The sequence below is a fragment of the Rhinatrema bivittatum genome, chromosome 9 (assembly GCF_901001135.1).
Source record: "Rhinatrema bivittatum chromosome 9, aRhiBiv1.1, whole genome shotgun sequence".
Classification (NCBI taxonomy): Eukaryota; Metazoa; Chordata; class Amphibia; order Gymnophiona; family Rhinatrematidae; genus Rhinatrema; species Rhinatrema bivittatum.
Window position 1 is genome coordinate 85,831,898 of NC_042623.1, and position 16,909 is coordinate 85,848,806.

At 40.9% G+C, this 16,909-nt stretch overlaps 1 protein-coding gene across 3 annotated transcripts in view; it reads left to right on the forward strand.

Moving 5' to 3' along the window:
• The window catches only part of POT1 (protection of telomeres 1), a 364,682-nt gene that overhangs the window by 252,402 nt on the left and 95,371 nt on the right, over positions 1 to 16,909 (forward strand). For all 3 annotated transcript variants that reach the window (XR_003858606.1, XM_029615658.1, XM_029615659.1), the window contains exon 12: positions 3,407 to 3,474. Coding sequence is in view for 2 of the 3 variants with exons in the window: in XM_029615658.1 (XP_029471518.1) it covers positions 3,407 to 3,474 (68 nt within the window). In the remaining variant the exon portion in view is untranslated. The remainder of the gene's footprint in view (positions 1 to 3,406; positions 3,475 to 16,909) is intronic.

Here is a 16,909-nt window from a genome sequence, read left to right on the forward strand (position 1 = left end):
GTATAAATTACAAGTACATTTATTAATAGATGACTTTACCTTTACCTAACGTTTTGGTTTCTGAGAAGAACGTCATAGTGAAAGCCAATAATTGACTCATTGAAATACTCTATACCAGCATTTGTTTCCTAAACAAATGCCTACTCGAAGTTCCCTCAGTCCGTCTAGCCAGGCTTGATATAACTAACAAACACACATTCTCAGCTGCTGGTCCATTACTATGGAACTCCATTCCAGATTTTCTAAGGCAGATTTCCAACCTGAAAGAATTCTTTAAAAAAATTGAAAACTTATCTGTTCTCCGCTGCCTTCGGTTCGTTGCCCGCCAAATGAATTCAGTTCCAAGCAATCGCGCATATGAATATACAGGCCTTACCATTACTGTCCAGTTATTTTAACTTTTCCTCCTCTGTATTTCTATTAGTTTTTAAGTGGTTTTAGTTCATCATGTGATTTATTATCTTTACTATTACGGATATTTTTTTTACTTGTAAACCGTTTTGGCCAACTTCAGTTGTAAAAGCGATATATAAACATTTTTAAATAAACAAATAAATGTCCAGCCCATGGTTTCCCTATGCCATTACTCCATGCTCAATCCCCTGGCATGGGGGCAATTACATTAGCTCATAATTGCCACTTTAGTAAAGATAATTCACAAAGATATACAATGCATTCAAAAAGTATTCAGACCCCCTTCACTTTTTCCAGATTGTTACATTACAGCCTTATTCTAAAATGGATAATAGGCATTTTTTCCCTCTTCATTCTGCACACAATACCCTTTAATGACAAAGTGAAATCAGGTTTGTAGAAATGTGAGCAAATTAATTAAAAAAAAAAAAAACCTGTACATAATAGCTATAAAATAAACATTTGTAGCTGTGAAATAAAGAAAATATCCATGAGAATAAAGATGTGAATGCAAATAGTTTTCAGTTCTATATGAGATTGAAATGAGGCTCATAAATTAAGAAAAGAGAATATGAGTGACCGGAGAAAGAAAAAGGATTTAGTTCATATATCACTAGAGTGGAATGTGCATACATCAATTATTTTCTCTCTAATAGTCTTAACAATCACCTCATCAAAATATATCTGATCTAAAAGATCCTCCATTTTCACTTTGCTCGAATCATGAAAGAAAATTAATGGAAAATTCTTGAATTATTATTTTTTATTTTATTATTTTGTATTTAGTTCTTCCTCTGATATTTCAATAAATAAAATATATGTGCTGACCCTAATTTTCCAGATCAAGGTATTTGATGGTGGTTCTGCCCCTGTCATGCATTAGAACTGAAAAGTGGAAACATAAGAAAGCATGAGGCAGACAAAGGGGGGATCTCTGAGGGAGTGGTAGAGATTGTAAAATTGAGTAGTTGTGTGGTTGAGCACACTAGACAGACTGCATGGTCTTTTCTGCCATTATATTTCTATGCTTCTGTAACAAGGATAAGACTGTTTGCCACTTGGAAATCAACAATCAAATTAAACATTTGGAAATTGTGTTTGCCTTAATGCACAAATGTATTGTTTCCTTTCCTGTAGTGTTCAAATCTAAATTGTCACTATGCACAGAGCAAACTGTATTTTCTCTCAAGACTTGATATCACAGACACTCCCAAAAGAAGTTTTGATGAATGGGGGCCTGTGGAAAATAGTGGCTTCCTCCTTCTTTCGACTCATAATTCCACTGTGTATGTGTGTTGCCACGACAGCCAATTACTTTTAAACAGATTTCTGAGATCACTTTTTTATTTGGGGTTTTTTTGTTTTGTTTTTTTTACTTATTTGTACTTTCAATAATTTTACGATTAAGTTTTGTCTTTGAGATTAGCTATTATGCAAACTATGTCTTTTCTATAAATTAAAAAAAAAAATTAACAGAGATTCGCAAGAACGAGTACATGAGGTCAGCATATAGCGACAACATTATTTTACATAAGAAAAGAAATCCCGGCCCAGCATCAGTGCTGCAATGCAGTAGGCTCAGGTTCAGTTTCTGGACCCAGCTTTTTCTGCACAGGCCAGCCAGAGGTGGGTACAAGCGTAATATTCACAGCCCCTGGCAGGAAGAGGAAGTTCAACCATTGTACAATGAAGCCTTTAGTCAGAGCTGTGGTTTGACTGAAAAAGTAACTGCATTTTTTGCCTCTTAGAAGATTATCGCTGTAATGGCTTGGCTGGATGGGAGGAGAAATAAAATGGAGAAAAATCCCTGGTTGCTGCAAATGAAAGCTCGTGATATCTTTGCCCAATTTATGGCAAGTTCCAATTGAGCTGGAAGCTGAAAGGAGCAGAATGAAGCTGTCTCTTGCCCCCTCCCTCCCAAAATAACCCAGTGCATTTTAATATATGCCATCTAGGATTTTATTTTCTCTCAATTGATAGAAGTTTTTTCTTAATTCAGGATTCTGCTTACCAGTTTACTGTCACTTTCTTAACAGTGCCTGTTTCACTTTGTAATAATATGTTACGTGTGTTGCGGTCCCGGTCGCAACTTGCGACCGGGTCCTTACCTCCGGTCTCGGGGCGGCAGCATTGGGGCTCTCAGGGTGTTCGGGCTCGCCCTGGGCTCTCGGCTGCTCCACGGTCGGGTGCGCGACTTGTTGGGCCTACTCAGGCCTTCTCGCGCAGCGTCTCCATGAGGGAGACGCCGCCAAGCCCCAGAACCTGACTCCTCCCCCTCTGGGCACACGCATGCGAGGAAGCCCGATTTAAAGGGCTTTTCCTGCCAGACCGCAGACCGCCCACAAAATGACGTCGGACGCCGGCTTGTATTTAAGCCGGCGTCTGCTTCCTGTATTCGCCTTGCAACGAGGTTCCTGCTTGTTGCAGCGCTCTGTTCCTGCTTGTTGCAGCGCTCTGTTCCTGTCCTGTCTGGATCTTCGGCTCCTGCTCCAGTTCGAATCTTCAGCTCCTGCTCCAGGTTTGGGCTTGCAGCTTCTGTTCCGGTCTTGGATCCGCTGTTTCTGTCCAGTTCCAGATTCCCGGATCCGGATCTTCTGCTTGTCTCTCTGGCTCCTGACTTCGGCTTGTTCCTGGCTACCGTCCTTGCCGCCTGCCTCGACCTCGGACTGTTCCGTCACCCTTCGCTCCTTCTGACCTCCTAAGTCCCAGTGGTCTGGGACCTCACGAGCTCCTCTCGGGGGGTCCTCAGGCTTCCGGGGTGAAGACTTCAGCTCTACGTACGGCTTGGCACGCCTCTCGGCGTGTTATGTCCAGTACATAGTTTTATTCTTGTGCTATATCCTTATGCATATTTTCTGTCTACTTATAACCTGTTTGTGTGGCCTATATGAATAAAATGTTGTCTGATGCCATCATCTAAATGTTCAACTATATCAGTTGTCTATCACTCTATCTATATTTGTCCATTGACATGTCTTATCTTTTAATATAGATACATGGACTCCATTGATTTGAAAGAAAGCCAGTGCTCGGAAGACACATTTTTATTGGAATTAGAAGGTAATTTTAAAGACCCTTCAGGTAGAATTAATTTAAAATTGAACTATGCCTGTTTATAAACAGATATTAATGCCAGGTTTATACTTTTATACTTATTAGTAAAACTAATTTAAATTGTATGTACTTAGTTATCTTACTTATTTTGCACAGACTTTTGGCTTTGCTAAATAGTATTTGATCTTTCTAGGCACAAAATCCAGATTTTTATTTTTTTGTCCAATGTAAACATTAAAAAAATAAAAATAAGGCATATTAAGTATAGTGTACTGAACAACTTGAACCACATATGGAAGTTAATATTCAAAGGCATTTATCTAGATAATTCTTGCGTTATTCAGATATGTACCAACCTTTGAATATCATCAGTATTCATCCAGATAAATTTTGTCCAGATAAGTAATTATCCCAATAAAATTTAGCTGGAAACTTTAGGGGCATTCTGGGGCTGGGATGACTTAGCAAGGTAAGTTAACCAAGGACATACAATATTTAAAATTATCCAAACAAGTTATTCAGCTAAATCTGGAAATGGCTGTAAGCAGGGTTAAAGTTATCCAGCATCGTATTTCCAGATAACTTTAAGCTTCTGCACCTATATTCAAAGAATATAGCAGTATAAGTGCAGTGCAAAGTAATAAAAAAAACCAAGTTCAGGCCAATGTGCCTGTGCCCCTCTAAGCCCCCCAAGTTAGGGTTCACAGGCCCGTACCTCGTAACTGCCCCTCCCCCAAATTCTTTTGACAATATGGTGGGCAGAAAAGCCCAAGGAGGCGCACTCCCATCTCTCCATCTCCTAGAGTTGTAACTGTTAAAAATGTTCCTTTACCCCTCTTCCAACCCCAACCCATCCACTCCTACTGGCATCCTCAAAATGTCGTTTTTGAAAGATGGAATGGGGGCAGGAACCCAGCAGCCTCAGTTTGTAGACTGCTTCATGGAAGGGGGAAGGCCCGAGCTAGGGTACGTTTTTTTTTTAATTTGCTCAATGCATATATAGCTATATTCTTTGAATGCAGCCACATAAGTATAAAGCTGGATAATTTTATACCTACCTGGTTAGGTTATCCAGCTAAAATTAGCCAGATAACTATTTCTCAATATTCTGCGGAATAAATTATCCATTTTCTGAATTTTTTAATATTTTAACCAAGGAACAACAATATTAACAGTATCATATCAATACTGTGATTTGGTCAGATTTTATTTTTAAGCTATATGTAGTACATGGCTTAAACCCTTGTTTCTTAGTGTCCAGTCAGATGAATCCAGAACAAGTCTCTTATGCACCTTTACCAGCAGATGGAGATGGAGCAAACTGATGTTACAGTACATATACCCCTGCAGTGACATCAGCCTGCCAGCATTCTCTGTCTCCAGCAGATGGTGGGCGTGCATCTCTGAACGGGGGTTTGCTTCATTTTAAAGAAAAGGAGAATTAAGGAAATAAATTTGCCCCTCTCTCCTGCAGTGATACCAAATGGTCCCTCCCACAGTTGAGAATTCCTGATGTGATTTCCGTGATCCCTCAGACAAGTGCCTTGGTCTGGTAGCTGGTTTCAGCCGGTGTGTACTTAGCTGTCTGAGCTGCTGAAAAGCAGCGGGTGCAGGAAACCGGGCGCGGCGGTGATGGCACATGCTCTCTCCGCCCGCAGCCGGAGACTGTCTGTACTCAGCCAGGTAAGGCTGAGCTCCGGTAAGTTAAAAAAAAAAAAAAGATTATACGGAGACATAGAAGGAGTTTTTTTATTGTGTAGGGCTTCCTTCTTCCACTGGTCTCCATGCTGGCCGTGCCGGTCCAACATTCATCCCACTCTGTAGGACGTTGATGGATATGGCAGTGTAGTGGGTTGAGCAGCCTCCTTAGGCTTGGCCCTGCTTTGAGGCTTTTCACATGGCATTTTGCACACTTTCTAAGGCTGCCCTCTACAGGATTGTCTGTTTGGCATGTGCGTCTAGTTGAGCACCCAGTTTTTGGACGCACAGTTGGGCCTTATAGTCTGAGTATCCATTTTAAGCGACGCCATAGTGGCTGCTTGACTTCCTCTGCGCACAAGTAGTACTGTGCACTTAAGTTTTTTGTGCGCTTATTTTTGGGCACCTAGGAAAGCACTTAGCTGTGTGACGCCTAAGTGTTGGCACATAATTTTTGGGCGCCTAGGTTGAGTGCATATATTAAAAAAAAAAAAAAAACAGCTGGCACATACCACTGGCCACAACTCAACGCACTATCGGCCATAATGGCACCTGTACCTAAGAAGCCTAAGCATCTTTTTCTTTGTATTGTTTGATATATTTGGGCATCTTAGCCAGGAGTGCTCGCTAATTTGTGCCAGCGCTGTTTGAAGGCTCAGGGAGAATTGTCTTCTTCTGATTTCACTAAGCCTGGTTCTTCCCAGCCGGATGTTGATCTGGGTAAAGACGACTCAGATGGAACGCCTGATTTTGGAACTCCTCTAAGTGGTTCCTCAGCAGGGGAAGGTAGCTCTGTGAGTTCACCTCAGGTACCTCCTGGTCTGGATACTTCTACTTTTTCATGGGCAGAATTTTTGAAGGGGTTGCAATCCTTTCTTCAGGCGCAGTTCTCAGCCCTGTCCAATGCTCCCAGAGCAGAGGTGGAGGTAGGATCCTTGCCTGGACTTTCTATCAAGGGCTACAGTACTCATAGAGTGGCAGTGGGACCTCCAGATAGAGATCCGGATGGCATGGATGATGACGCCGATCCTGACTCTCTTGAGGTTAGTGAAATTCCTCCGGATTAGAACTGTATAGAACTATGTTATGGTTCTTTCATAGAGATGAACTGCCAGCTCTGATTTCCCAGACCTTGAAAATGCTTGGAGTTCCTGGATCAGATTCCATGTCTGAGCCAAAGAGAAATCCCATTTTGGTTTCCTTGCATAAAGCCTCTTGTTTTTTCCCCATATTGGAGGCCACTCAAGAATTGATTGATCTTGAGTGGGACACTCCAGAGGTTAATTTCAAAGGGGGGTCGGGTTTTGAAAGGCCTGTACCCTCTGGATCTAGTGGTAAGAGAGCACTTATGTTTTCAAAAAGTGGATGCACTTGTATGTGCAGTCTCCAAGTGGATCACTATTCCCTTGGAAGGAGGAGGAGCGGCCTTGAGAGATGCTCATGATAAAAAGATTGAGACTATTCTTAAGCAAGCATTTGAAGCGCTGGCAGTGACCTTGCAGATCAATTCTTGTGGTTCCTTGGTGGCTCACTCTTGTTTGCTTCTCTCCCAGTAGGTTGATGACGCTGGGGTAAACTCCAGGGCAGTTATTTGCCTTTTTGGCAAATGCAGGCTGTGATTTGGTCTGCACTTCATTCAGCGGGGTGGCTTCCATAGTTGCAGCCAGGTGTCAGTTATGGTTGAGATGTAGGTCGGACGATACAACCTCCAAGGCTAACCTCACCAAATTGCTCTTTAATGACTCACTTTTGTTTGACAGTGAGTTGGAGAAACTGACCAGTATGTGGGGTGAATCTCCAGTTCCTCAGTTGCCGGAGGATAAGAAGCAGGCGCAGCACTCCTTTAACATGAGAGGTCGGGCTAGAGGATCCAAGCATTTAATACCCTATAAAGGAGCGACCTTTCAGAGGACTTGACCCATCAGTAGGTCTCAGTTCTTTCGTCCCCGACAACCCAGAAGAGGCGTAGGCTCGGATAGTGGAACCTCCCAAGCCTTCCAATGAAAGTTTGCTGACCCACCTCCTGGAACAGGAAATAGGGTGACTCCTCTCTCTCTTTTATCAGAGGTGGGTCGAAATCACATTGGATCAGTGGGTCCTGGAGGTGATACAAGAAGGATATGCAGTGGAATTTTGCAGTGTTCCTGGGAATGAGTTCATGGAGAATCTCCCTACCACTCCCTGCAGAAGAAGCAGGCAGTGGAGGGTACATTGGCAAGGCTTCTCAGTCTGAGGACTGTGGGCCCAGTGCCCACGTCTCAAGAAAATATGTGGCAATATTCCATTTATTTCGTTGTGCCAAAGAAGAAGGGTTCTTTTCATCCCATCCTGGACCTCAAAGGCGTTAACCATCATCTGCAAGTGAAGCATTTTCGCATGGAGGCTTTGTGTTTGGTGATAATGGCCATGCAGGCAGAGGCATTTCTGACCTATCTGGATCTGTCTGAGGTATATCTACACATTCCCATCCAACAAGAACATCAACATTTCCTGCAGTTCGCATTTCTGGGATGCCACTTTCAGTTTCGGGCACTGCCCTTTGGTCTGGCCACTACTCCCAGAACCTTTTGCAAGGTAATGGTAGTAGTTGCGGCAGAGTTGAGTAAGGATGGAATCCTAGTACATCCATATTTGGACAACTGGCTGATTTGTACCAAGAAGCTGGAAGAGAGCCGCCTGATGACTCTCAAGGTGATTTTCCTGTTGCGGGAGTTCAGCTGGGTAGTGAACCTGGCCAGGAGCAGTCTTCAGCCTGCTCAGTCATTAGAATAATTCAGGATTCAGTTCAACACGAAGCTGGGTAAGGTTTTCCTGCTGGACACTCAAATTCAGAAGTTCCTGACGCAGCTCCGTCTGTTGATGAACACTCTGCACCCAACTATGTCATGCTACCTGTAGGCACTTGGCTTAATGGTGGCAATTTTGGATGTGGTATCATGGGCAAAGGTACATATGCATCCTCTGCAGAACTCCCTGCTGTCTCGGTGGAACCTACAGTCTTAGGACTATTCAATTCAGCTCCACTTGCCAATGGAGGTCTCCTCCCAACTGTAGTGGTGGCTGCAGGCAGATCATCTAAGGAGGGGAGTCTCCCTAGACCCGCCGGACTGGCTGGTACTGACAACGGACGTGAGTCTCCTTGGATGGGGAGATCACAGTCAGGAATGGACAGCACAAGGATGCTGGAATGCAGAAGAGTTTCTCTGGAACATCAATCAGCTGGAAGCCAGGACTGTCCGGTTGGCATGTTTACAGTTCAGTGACAGGCTGCAAAATTGATCAAACAATAATGTCTGACAACGCAATTACTGTGGCCTACATCAGTCGGCAAGGTGGTACCAAGAGCCAACCAGTGTCATGGGAAATAGATCAGCTTATGGAATGGGCAGAAGTGCACCTCTAGATGATCTCAATTTCACACATAGCAGGAAGAGGGCACACTTTCTCAGCAGGGAGAGTCTAGATCCAGGAGAGTAGACATTGTCAGACAAGGCATTTCAGCTGATTTTGGACTGCTGGGGTCTTCCATTCCTAGACCTCCTGGCGACTTCGTGCAGTGCGAAAGTTCCGCGATTCTTCAGCCACAGGAGAGATCCGAAGTCATTGGGGATTGATGTCCTAGTGCAGGAGTGGCCGGAAGACAATTTACTGTATGCCTTTTCTCCATGGCCCATGTTGGGCAGATTGGTTTGGAGGATCAAGCACCATGGAGCGATGGTGCTCTTGGTAGCTCCAGACTGGCCCAGGAGACCATGGTATGCAAAGGCTCCTGGTGGATTCGCTTTTTCGACTTCCAACGCACCTCTCCTTCACGAAGATCTGACTTGATTTTGTCTTGCAGTATGGCCCTAGATAGGGCTGGCTTACTGAAACGGGGATACTCTGCGACGGTGATTTCCGCTTTACTGAGAGCTAGAAAGTTCTCGACTTCCTTGGCCTATGAGCAGGTTTGGAAAGTGTTTGATGCCTGATGTGAGGATCGAAGTGTTCTTCCTTCCTTAGTCAAGATTCCACTCATTTTGGAATTTTTGCAAGATGGCTTGAATAAAGGCTTGGCTCTCAATTCCCTGAAGGTGCAAGAAGTGGCTCTCACTGTTTCAGGGGTCAGATAAATCGTGGATCCTTGTCGGCTCAACCTGATGTGGCCAGGTTCCTGAAAGGTGTGATCCAACTTCTTCATCCTTTGTGGTTTCTGGTGCCTCTTTGGCGTCTTAATTTGGTATTGGATTTCTTGGCAGGCCCTACTTTTAGACCACTGCATACCCTGTCCTTGAGGTTACTGAACTTGAAAATGGTTTTCGTTGTGATAATTTGCTCTGCACGTAAGGTTTCTGAACTCCAAGCCTTATCTTGCCGTGAGTCTTTCCTTCAGGTGACTCCAGGAGCGGTACAGCTGCTTCCTATTCCCTCCTTTTTACCAAAGGTGGTCACTGAGTTTCACTTGAATCCGTCCATTTCCCTGCCATCTCTGGACAGAGAGAGAGGATGCAGAGGAGTATCGTCTGTTGCGACCCTTGGATGTCAAGAGACATATTGTCAGGTATCTGGAGGTTTCTAAGCCTTTCCAGAAGTCAGATTGCCTATTTGTTCTTCAAGGCGGTACTAGACAGGGAGAGCTGACCTCATGTGCTGCGATAGCTCGCAGGATTAAAGATGTAGTCACAGTTGCAAAATTGGATGTAGGGAAGCCGTTACCTAGTCAGATTAGGGCTCATTCCACTAGGGTTCAAGCAGTGTCATGGGCAGAAGTTAGATTGTTGTCCCCTGTCAACATATGCCAAGCTGTGACGTGGTCTTCCTTACACACCTTTTCCAGGTATTATTGTCTGGATATGCAGGCCCGGAAGGATGTGGCCATTGCACAAGCAATTTTGACTAGATGGCAGGCAGCCTCCCACCCTATTCAGGAGTAGTGTGGGTACATCCCACTTGTTCTGGATTCATCTGACTGGATGTTAAGAAATGAGAAATTACTGCTTACCTGATCATTTCCTTTTCTTTAATACAGTCAGATGAATCCAGCTTCCCTCCAGTGGCTGCCAAATGATTGCATTATGGTCCTCTTGTGTGACTACGTGTTACAGGGCTTACTGGAAAGTGTTAATCCACTCCCTAGACTGTCACATGGTAAGGGCAATTGGCCGTTGGCGCCATTTTAATTTCTTGTAGCAAGTGGCTCGGGAGCAGGAGATCACTCCTGAGACCACCAGCGAGTCTTGGGGGAGTCGGGAGGTTGGGGGGCTTTGATGGATTGGGTTTTTTTTACTTGGTTTTTTTTTTTATGAAATTTTGACATGGAGAAGGGAGGGAAGGATTGAAACAGGGAGGGTAGCCATGGAGGTTAAGAATTTGGGGCTTCAGTATGATGTTAAGCTTTCTTTTGAACCTCATGTCTTTCTGATGGTGGAAAATCTTTTTAAAATTGAGGCAGTCAAAGAAAATTAGATGTGGGCTGAATACTGAGGTTTTTCCAAATTATCATTTAGGCATTGGCTACCCCAATGTTTACTGTAACGGGATTTTGTTAGGGGTAACTATGAGGAGCCTACGCCGGCTTCAGGTGTTGCAGTATATGGCGGCTAGGCTGGTGTTTCGATGCCCTAGAAGACCTAGTCCAGCCCCCTGCTTGCAAAATTGCACTGGCTGCCTATTCGAGAGAGGATATTGTTTAAAGTTATGACTCTGATGTGTTAAATCAAGTGTTCTAAGTGTGCAGGTTATCTCTCTACCCAAATGCAGAAAGACATGCCAAAACAAAATTTATACTCAGCAGAGGGACCATTGTATATTACACCACATGTGAAGCAAGTAAAAAGAGAAGGCTATCAAAAGAAAATGTTTTCACTCTATAGTCCAAACACCTAGAATTCGGCACCATTAAATATTAGGCTAGAGGCAAACCATGAGGTTTTTAGGAAGAAGTTGTAGGCATGGCTTTTCTCAGCTGTTAATTAGTATTTGTAAGTGTTTTTTTAATGTTGAGATGTTTTACAGATTTTTAAAAATGCGATATATTTTTATGCTATTTATTTCATATTTTGTAAACCAGCCTGGTCAGCTAGCTGAATGTGTGGTATAGAAAAATTGAGAAATAAATTATTTCCCCAAATTAGGGGCTGAATCCCATACACAGTAATCTGTTCTGAAGCCTGTATCCACTCCCCTTTGTCTTTAAAAGGCAGTGATTTCCAGTTTCCATTAAAGCATAATCAAATGTATGTTCCTAATTAATAAAACAAGACCTGAATACATTTTTTTGTTTAATTTCCATATACTAACTACCATGCATATAACCCACGGGGTATACACATTTTTCCATTCAAACAAGTCACTGATGTAAGGAAAACAAGAACATGGGTTATAGTCGTTTTTACATTACGCATGTACCTCGGGCACTATAGTACATGCAGAAATATTGGACAATGTATGCATAAATATGTGCATATAAAAAAAATGCATGCGTTCTGTTTTTCTGCCAAAACGGAAGAAACTAATGAACATCCTTATATATATCAAGCAAATGCAGCTTTGTTAGTATGTGGTATAAGTGCAGGGTATACATGGGTGCGGGTTATACATCAATTCACATCCACTAGGACTACTTTTACATAGGGTATATACATGTGTGCAGGGTATATATGTGAAAATATGATAGTATTGTTTTTATAATAACAAAATAGTATAGATACCGACATTCTTCAGGAAATGAAAGTTTAGGAAACAAAACCAATGCATGTGGACTTGAGGCTCATGCTATTCTTGCTTATTTCCTGAGGAGAATTCAAAGTCTTCATGCAAACTCAAATACTGTATCTTTTCTTTTTATTTGAGATTGTACATTTTGCCTTGCATGTTGCTAATCACCTTTCCTTCTGATCCGTTATTTTTGTATTTGTTCCATTTGATGTAATGCAAAGCAAATTGCATATAAAGTCAATATACATATATGAAACATATATAAAGACCTTCATTTTCCGTTATTTTATTTTCCCCTGGAATTTAACAGTATTTGTGGATTTATAGGTCTAAGACAAATGAAGCAAAAATAGACTACATCTAGAATCTATAAAGCAGGACATAGTCATAGTATGCAATTTGAAATAGTTAAACTTCTGGGAAGGGCAATATCACTTCTTATTCCTCAAGTTGTGAGGACATCACTTTTTTTCTCAGAAAAAAATGAGATATGTATGAGATCTCAGTATAGACATGATCAGTATGCACCAGTGTCTGAGGAAAAGTTCATACAGACCATTGGTGATATGAATTCTTTATCCTGTTCCTTGAATCCCTGTCCAACAGCTATATTAAAAATTCTCAGAAATGAGATTAGTGGCTTGCTAGCTAAGAAAGTGAATGTTTAACTATTTGAAAGTCACTTATGTCTGAAGCTGAAGCAGTTATTCATGCGCTCAAAACTGAAAATGCCATCTCTTGAACCATCTGACTTGAAAACTACAGACCAATTTCCTCACTACCTTTTCTTGCAAAGATCACTGAGGGGAATGATCTTGAGGCAGCTAAATAACTTCCTTGATATACCTGAAAAACTCGTCTAATTTCAGTTTGGATTCTGGAGGTTTTTAGCACAAAAGCATTCTGCTCTCAAGCCTTGACACCTTTACATGAGGTTTTGAGGAGGACTGACTATGTCCTTGTGCTATTAAATATCAGCTTCCTTTGATAGTCTTAATCATCTATTTTAATTTACAGATTAAGGCAACTTGGTATTGCAGGCAGAGTCTTACCATAGCTCACATCTTATGTGTCCGATTTGTATTCCAAGTAAGGATTGGTTCCAGTACCTCCCCATGGTACAAAATAAAAACATGTGTGGCCCAAGGATCTGCTCTATCAGCAGTGCTGTTTAGCATCAATATGATACCTATCTGCAAACTTCTCACCGGGCTCACAGTTGAATATCATATCTACACTGATATTTGGTTTATCATGCCAAAATCTACCTCCTGGTTGGAGAATCTTTTACTGTTATTTCAATATACTTGTCAGCCATCAACCACTGGCTATTTCACAATAAGCTAGCATTAAACTTAGGTAAAACTGAGATCATACTGATGAGCAATTCAGCACTGATTAATGCTCCTTCAGTTCACATCAGTGGTTACACTATACCAGTCTCACTGGTTAAAAAAAATCTAGGTATCTGGCTGGAGTCAGATCTATTTTTGTGCACAGGTGAAGGCAGTCACAAGGGTTGAATTTTTTAAATTACATATTCTGTATTGGCTGATGCCTTTATTCTCATCTTGTGATTTTCATACAATTCTGCAAGCACTGATTTTTTTCATCTTTGGACTACTACAACTCTGTACATTGGAGTTTCTATGAGTCAGGGATCTGCAATTAACACAGAATGACTCAACACGTCTGCTGACATGCTCTAACAGAGAGCATATTACTCCAGCCTTTCAGTTGTTGCACTGGTTTCCAACGCAAAGGCGGGTCAAATGTAAAATCGTGATCTGGATTCACAAACTACTTAACTACAATTTGTCTCTAAATCTCTGTTATGCTGAGACTGTATAATCATCCATGGGGTTTAAGATCAACACATCGTAGGTTGCTGGAGGTTCCCTCATTGCAACTGCTTATTTGTCAGAGACCCATAAAGGGCCTTCTCAGTAGCCTGGCCTGTCTTCTGGAATCTACCACCAGACATGTTGAGAATAATCACTTGTGCGCAATCATTTAAGCAACAGTACACCATTTTTCGGCAAGCCTTTGAAATCCACAGTTAGAATAATTTGTTTAATGTTTAATATTATAATTATATAATATATAATATTATATATATATAATGTATATATAATATATATTATATAATATTATAATTATAATCCTCTTTCTTTGTGGACAATCAAAGGGATGTACAATAGCTGACAATTATAAAACAAATAATATACAATAGCTAAAAATAAATCATAATGAAGTATAAAATAAATAGCTTTAAAAAAATTTAAATATAACAAAGAAAATAATGAAACAAAATAATTTCATAACAAATAAATAAGACCTAATCAGACTCTTTCTAAATCTACTATAATATTTTTCAACTCAGAGAGAGGGGGAAAGAATTATAGAAAAAAAGACCCTAAATAAGAGAAGTTCATTTCCTTAGATGTGTATTTGATTAGCAATGTTTCTCTTTCACTTCTGTTAATGATCATGCAGGCTTTGTATGTTTTATATTTTTTATTTGATATCTGACTCTTGGCATTGTATGTCTTTTAGATTATGATGTATTGATATTCCTCGCTCTGAATATTGGCTAGAGCGGGTAAGAAATCCTTTTAAATACATAAATAACAAAAGTGGGAGAAAAATCAGTGGGAAAAATGACTAATTTTTTTCCACCGAAGTTCTCCTATTTTTGTTCATTTTAATAAACACTTAGAAATTCCAGGGTAAAATAAAATTAGAACTGAAAATGAATGTCTCTAAACATAAAGCAAGCTAAAAAGAAAACAAGAACCTTAGAACACATTACTCAACAAGATTAAACATTGGGGTAACAGTCAAAATAAAACACATTTTCTGTTCCATTCCACCCTCTTCCCCAAACAGCATACAGTTAGATTGGTCAAAGCCATGATCCGGTCTTAATGGAGACTTTATTTTGGCCAATCAACAAAGCCTGTATCAAGGTAATGAATCTGCAGTCACCAAACTCTTCAGCTTCTGCTGTGGATTTTATAAACAGCAGCCTCAGACATAATCATGTCATCATCATTTAGGGTACAACTGTCCATGTCACTTATTATTTGGCATGCTATAAATGACAATTTTGCATCCTTCCAACTTTAAATTCATAATATGAAACAAATGGTCAAAGACTCATTTCTAATTGTTCACCTATGAATTGAAAAGGGCTTTGAATTTAAATGTCAAAGATGTAAGCCATATTCATTAAGAAGGTTTAAGCTAATTAGCAGTTTTGGGACTCTGACCCTGTTGTACAAGGTAAGTGTCCCAAATCTGCTAATTAGCTTAAACCTTCTTAATGAATAACATGATATTTATGACCATGCATAACAGCAGTAATGAACTGTTGGTCTTCCATTGCCTGTTCATAAATGACCTGGCAAATTGAGAGCACAATTGTAATTCCACTAGCATATTAACTATCAACCAGTGTTCTGCCTAGTAGAAAATATTTAAGTATTACTTTTGTCACTGTGGAAATCTCATATCTTTAGTAAGAAAGAAAATCGTATTAAGGCCTCTATTTTGTTTAATTAATTCATGTTTGCATTTTTGTACTCTTGACATTGCTAGTGAAAATACATTACTTAGTACAAACCGTTATGATGCAAAAGTACGCATATTCTAATAGAATGGCAAAATAGTGCTGATATAAAAAGAGATTTTAAATAAATCTCTCTGGCCTCTTTTTCCATATACTTTTTGGGAAAGTTTATTCTCATATTCATGAAGGTCATACTTTAAGCAGAATTTCCATTTCTTAGCAGTTAATAACCCAACAGAGCTAACTAGATATTTAAGAAGTGTGTTGGGGATGTGCATTCATTTGAAACTAAAGGGTAAAATGCAACAAATAAGTCTATTTTTGTTTCATTTATGAATCTCCAAAACAAATGGAGGGTGCCCTAAACTTTAAACAAAAAGTTGTGGTCTTTGTTTCATATTGAATTCTATGGCACATTGAAAAATGCTGACGTGAGAAAGCTGCAGGGACACTGATAACTACAGCAACCAACCATTGCTTGTATGAGATAGCAGCTGGGCCAGAACCAAGGTGGAAGTAGGTAAGTAGTCAGGAAGGAGAACCAATGAACGCTAAACATTGTTTTTTCTTTTCGGCCTATAACATGTTCTCCCACTCAAAGGTCTAAGCAACAGCAAAGAAACTCCATTTACTGAGTTGGATTTTGCAGAGAAAGCTTCTCTTTTCAGAAGCTCTCTTAGTCAAAAACTTAAAAAAAAAAAAGAGAGAACAACTTTAGGCTTGGTTATGGGTTTTTTCTGATATTCACTATTACAGTCAGAGTGCTGTCACTCATTGTGCAGAGAAACAGAGGCAATGCTTTCTGTCTGTTTACTGGGGGCCAGCTAGGGAACTGGATATTTTTTGTGTTTGTCTGTCTGACTCTGCACAGTACAATGCACTGGTTATCTGCAGATGAATGAAGTGAAGCCAGCTTTGCCAGCCTTCTCAGATTATTCTCTTTCTAACATTTTCTTTTGTGTGTGCAAAAGGAGGCAGTCAGCAGTGGCACACACACACACTGTGTGTGACAGACTTTTTTTGCACATTCTGTGTGGGATACTCTAGAAAGATAGAGATTGAGTTTGTGCCACTAGCGAACTGTTAACTCTACATGGTAAGTATGCTCTATGCTTACCAAGCACTGAAGAGAACTCTTAGTCTGTGAATTTGATTATGTGAGACAGACAGACACTCATTCAATGTTAGAGTGGCACCAGTGAGTGCTGGCACAGTAGCAATAAAGCAGTGGTTCTCAACCCTGTCCTGGGGACCCCCCCAGCCAGTCGGGTTTTCAGGATATCCACAATGAATATGCATGAGAGAAAATGTGCATGTTATGGAGGCAGTGTATGCAAATTTTCTCTCATGCATATTCATTGTGGATATCCTGAAAACCCGACTGGCTGGGGGGGTCCCCAGGACAGGGTTGAGAACCACTGCAATAAAGTATATTGTGATATCAAACCCCCAGTAGCCACTTGCAATTCCATCATG